The sequence below is a fragment of the Crassostrea angulata genome, chromosome 6, assembly GCF_025612915.1.
Source record: "Crassostrea angulata isolate pt1a10 chromosome 6, ASM2561291v2, whole genome shotgun sequence".
Lineage (NCBI taxonomy): Eukaryota > Metazoa > Mollusca > Bivalvia > Ostreida > Ostreidae > Magallana > Magallana angulata.
Genome location: NC_069116.1, coordinates 26,111,593 through 26,116,089, shown reverse-complemented (window position 1 = coordinate 26,116,089; position 4,497 = coordinate 26,111,593). Strand labels below are relative to the sequence as shown.

The window sequence follows — 4,497 nt, the reverse complement described above, 5'->3', positions numbered from 1 at the left end:
TCTAGGAATCAAAGCTCGGTCAACACTTAAAGCACCTGTGTCCCAATAACAATAACACACAGCTAGTATTTACTTGTGCCTAAGTAAATAAGGACCTCTGGGAGTTTATGAACCGCTCAAAGTAGTTCCTAAGAATGGATATGATTTCACAAATGATACATTAATTATCGCCAATACAGGTATTATCAAGATATTTCTGAAAATTATGGTATTATTTATATTTTTATCAATCGCATATTTTTTATTGCATTCTCTGATTTCCATTAGAAATAGGTTAATTAATTTTGACATTATATTTGAAGGATTTAATTTAATGTGTGCAATTTTAGGATTTGTTATATTTTGATCAATTTATTTTAAATGACTTCGGTGATGCGTAAATTATTGTTTCTAGCAATTGGAATGTTAAAAAAAAATTATCAGACTTTCCCAAGAACCGATTAATTTCAAAGTAGGCGTTATACTGCATGTGGTTTTCACGAAAACCGATCAAAATTAGACCGAGAGTTAAAAATATTCACTTTGAATTTGTAATTAATATTATCTGAGCAAATACACATCTCCTTGTCTCCATATTCTGCACTTTAAGTACCATTTCATTCATATTCTAATCCCATAAGTTCTGACTAAGTGGCCTTTACTTATTTGCCGGGGGATCACTTCTAATTATCCCAACCGGATGCGGGATTATTGCCGTAATCATTACATGATTCATTCAACTCTCCGTTTTGTTATTTTACATTCGTAAAAATACAGATACCCAAAGGATATCACGTTCTTATTAGATCTTTTACGCTAACATGCATAGTTTCCTTGCAACTGGGTAGAAACTCTGTCTACTCACAAAGAAAGTAGTCCAGTTCAATGTAATGTTTACAGTGTTGATTATACTAAGGGTACTGGGTATTCGACTCAATTTACAACACATACCCAGATGTATTACAAGGAATAGAGAAGCGAGACAGCCTGTGGTCTTAATGGAGAAAACGGTCTAAAATTATCAAAATACATGTAATTTGATGCAGCGATGTCTAATGAAATAGTCGATATGTTTCTTAGGCTTAACAGCTGGAAGCAACCGGTTGCAGTCAATTATTCCGTGAAGTTTTTGACCTGCAACACGGTAAAAAATCGTTGCGATATTGCGTTATAATGAAGCCGTGGCATCTTTAATACCCGGTCCATTATGTGTAAATAATTTCCTGATTTCATTTCCAGCGCGTTCTTTATAAAAGTTAGAAATACACTCAAATTATCGGTCTATTATCAGAAAATTATAGAATTGTCGACAGCAAAATTCCTAACTGCCCTACTTACCACACGGACAAGGAAATATTTGCTGCTGAAGTTGGCGAGAAAAAAGTGTCCCAAAGATTAAGTAACTTAGTCGAACATCTGCCGTTTGTTTTAGAAAATACCACTTACATTAGACAAGTTGGAATTTTCTTGTTAATTGTTCGTTTTTATCCGATTCGATTAAGGGCTGTACAGGTACTTTCAATTAAAGATCAATATACCTAATATTGCTTTTCACTCCGTCCATCACGCGCCCGGGTTTCGATCTCAATGGGATAAATGGGCTTTTCATGTCAAAAACAAGTTTTCAGAACTGAATCGGGAAAGGCAAGGACTTTTTGTGGAATTGTGTAGTACTGTATCTGAGCGCCCTTTTGTTACAATCGAGTGTTCTTTCAAATCATAACGAGATAACCTGGCAATCTAGCGAATCATCTTCAATATTCAGGCATTCAACAGAACAGCGTCTTCTTCGGAATGGCATTAATTTCTAATTCGGTGAAAGATAACAACTGTTTTGCATAAAATATCGTATGGCTGCAAAGTTTTCCTATTCACTGTCTAATCGTTCTTTATGACTTGATTTTAAATACAAATGGATTACTAATTTTGAAATTCAAGCTTCAATGCGTTTTTTGAATAGAATTTATATCATAGAGATCTGTTTTGAACCGGGGATTTATATAGATTGCTTTACAAATTTAAGCATATTAAAATAGAATTTATGAGAAAAATAAATCCAAACAAACAAACAAACAACTACAACATCCAAAACGGTAGTTTGTTAATTTCGCACTAGAATAAATTAGAAATGTTTTTAATTAAAAAAAAAATGATAAGTTGTTCTTTTTTTTAAAAAGGGCCGTTTTTTTGTTTATGATATATATATGTATATATTTTGATTGCAGGTAGTGGTCAAATACAGTTGTGGCAGTTCCTTTTAGAACTCCTATCAGACAGTAGCAACTCAAACTACATCACGTGGGAGGGAACCAATGGAGAATTCAAATTAGTTGACCCGGATGAGGTGGCTCGCCGATGGGGCGAGCGGAAGTCCAAGCCCAACATGAACTACGACAAACTCAGTCGTGCTCTCCGCTACTATTATGACAAAAACATAATGACGAAAGTGCACGGCAAACGCTACGCCTACAAGTTTGATTTCGCGGGTTTGGCACAAGCCATGCAGCCTGCTGCCGATCCTACAGCCTACAAATACCAACAGGACTTTTTCATGCCGGCCTATCACCACAGTTCAAAGTTCAATTTCATGAATGCACACTCCCCAATGCCACCCACTACGGGTATTTTCGGAAGTCACTCAGGTTATTGGTCTCAGACGAATCACTCCATGTATCCGAACATTCCAAATCACCACATGACCCACCCTAGTCACATGACCTCACATTTAGGATCGTATTACACATGACCAACTATGATATAGTCACATTGTTTGGAAAAACATTGTGTGTAGTTTTTCAAAGCACGTTCTTTTGTGCTGAGAAGAGAAAGTAGATTTTCTCGTTGGAATTCATCAGCGGAATGAGTTATAAGGTTAGATCATTTCTAGATTTCTGGACCAGTTTCTGTAAGAAGAACCCAAGACGTTGTTTTAGTCTTCCGGAAGTTGGCGTTGATCGGTTGTTGTCGTAAATCAGGACTTCAGAATTGTCAGCATCTTGTAATAGATTTTTATATGAGAATGGATATAGTAATGGACTTGCTTACTGTATCGAGCGTACGATTGCTGGCAAGACTTTGGGAATGTTTCGGAAGTCATTTTCAGCCAAAGTTTTCTTGGGACATCCATCGGAAGGAAATGTACTTCACAATTGGATTCGCCGATAATTTCTTCCCTCGCGATAAAGTCTGATGCGGTGAAAGAATTCTTGACAGGAACAAAATTGGATTTGGCAGGAGCAAAAGGGAAAAGAAGACAATATTGACTTAGTCGGTTCATGTGACTAGAATTGGGAAGGATTTTGATTGCAATCATGATCTAAGTGCCTTGAATTAGATTTCTAGATAGGACGAGAACATTAAAAGGCGGCAAGTGATGATTGAAGAACTGTATCAGAGCTAAGCTTTTGTGTCGAACCCTTGCTCGATTGGCTCCATCTTTGGTACTAAACGGTCCCTTCGGATTGTGTATTGATTACGAGGCTCTGTTATCGTGACAATAAACTTGTTTTCAAAGACAAGCGTGCAAATTAATGAATACTTTTCGCCAATGGACGCTGGGGCAAATATTTAATGATGATAGCCATTATTAGAGGCATCATTCCTTCTCATCCGTCACCTGCAGACTATCGACTTGATTGCTGAAAAGCAGACGACCGTTTCAAGATGGCTAATAAGATTCCCGCCAAAATTGGCAATAATGATGAAATGTAAATATATTCCTAACCCTTAATGTATAAGGCAATGGGTGCTTAATCTTTTGTTATTTAATTCGCGCGTGCGCTGCATGTGCGTTTTTGTAAGGGTTCAGAACATCTGAAGAAATGTATTTTATTGAAAAAAAGGCGTGCGTTACGCCATATTGAAATGCTATTGGATTTGATTCGAAAAATCAATTATAAATTCTTTATTTCTTTATTTCAGTGCTAGCCAAGAAACACGTTTACTTTCAATTATATTGAAAATTGATTAAAAGTTAATTGAACTAGTTTGTCGAAATTGGTTGGGAAAATCTTCTAAATCCTGAATTGTTACAAATGCAAAAAAAGAAACGATTTAGACACGTGTCTGGCATAGATTAAATTTTTGAAAGCAAGATTTTTGATAGAGATTATTTATTTATTTTCGATTTTATCTACATATTAAAATTATATAATCTTACATGTGATATGTATTGCAGATATATTTTCATTTGAAATAAAACTATTTTGTGAATTTTTTTTATTGTGATATTTTGGTGAGTAGAAATTTTAGAAGAAAAGATCACAAAGTAATAGGTAAGGTTTTGATATAAACCTCTACCTTAATATGTATATAACTAACGCACAGTGCCTTATGATAAGCAAACAAAATCTAGAAAACACTACATTTATCTTAATGTACTTGTAATCTCAAAAACCAAAAAAAATATTGATTGAGTTTCCAGAAGAATAATAGTGCGTGTTTTAAAGTTTATCTTATTACTTGTATAAAACAAATTTCTTATTTTTATTTTTGCCTGTTTGCGATCGACTTGTGTAG

At 35.0% G+C, this 4,497-nt stretch overlaps 1 protein-coding gene across 1 annotated transcript in view; it reads left to right on the top strand.

Annotated features, from left to right (window-relative positions):
- Positions 1 to 4,196, top strand: part of LOC128190278 (transcriptional regulator ERG homolog) — a 6,097-nt gene extending 1,901 nt beyond the window's left edge. Inside the window, exon 4 of the mRNA XM_052862274.1 lies at positions 2,205 to 4,196. Within this exon, the coding sequence (XP_052718234.1) occupies positions 2,205 to 2,725 (521 nt within the window). The 3' untranslated portion in view covers positions 2,726 to 4,196. The remainder of the gene's footprint in view (positions 1 to 2,204) is intronic.
- Positions 4,197 to 4,497: the final 301 nt, after the last annotated feature.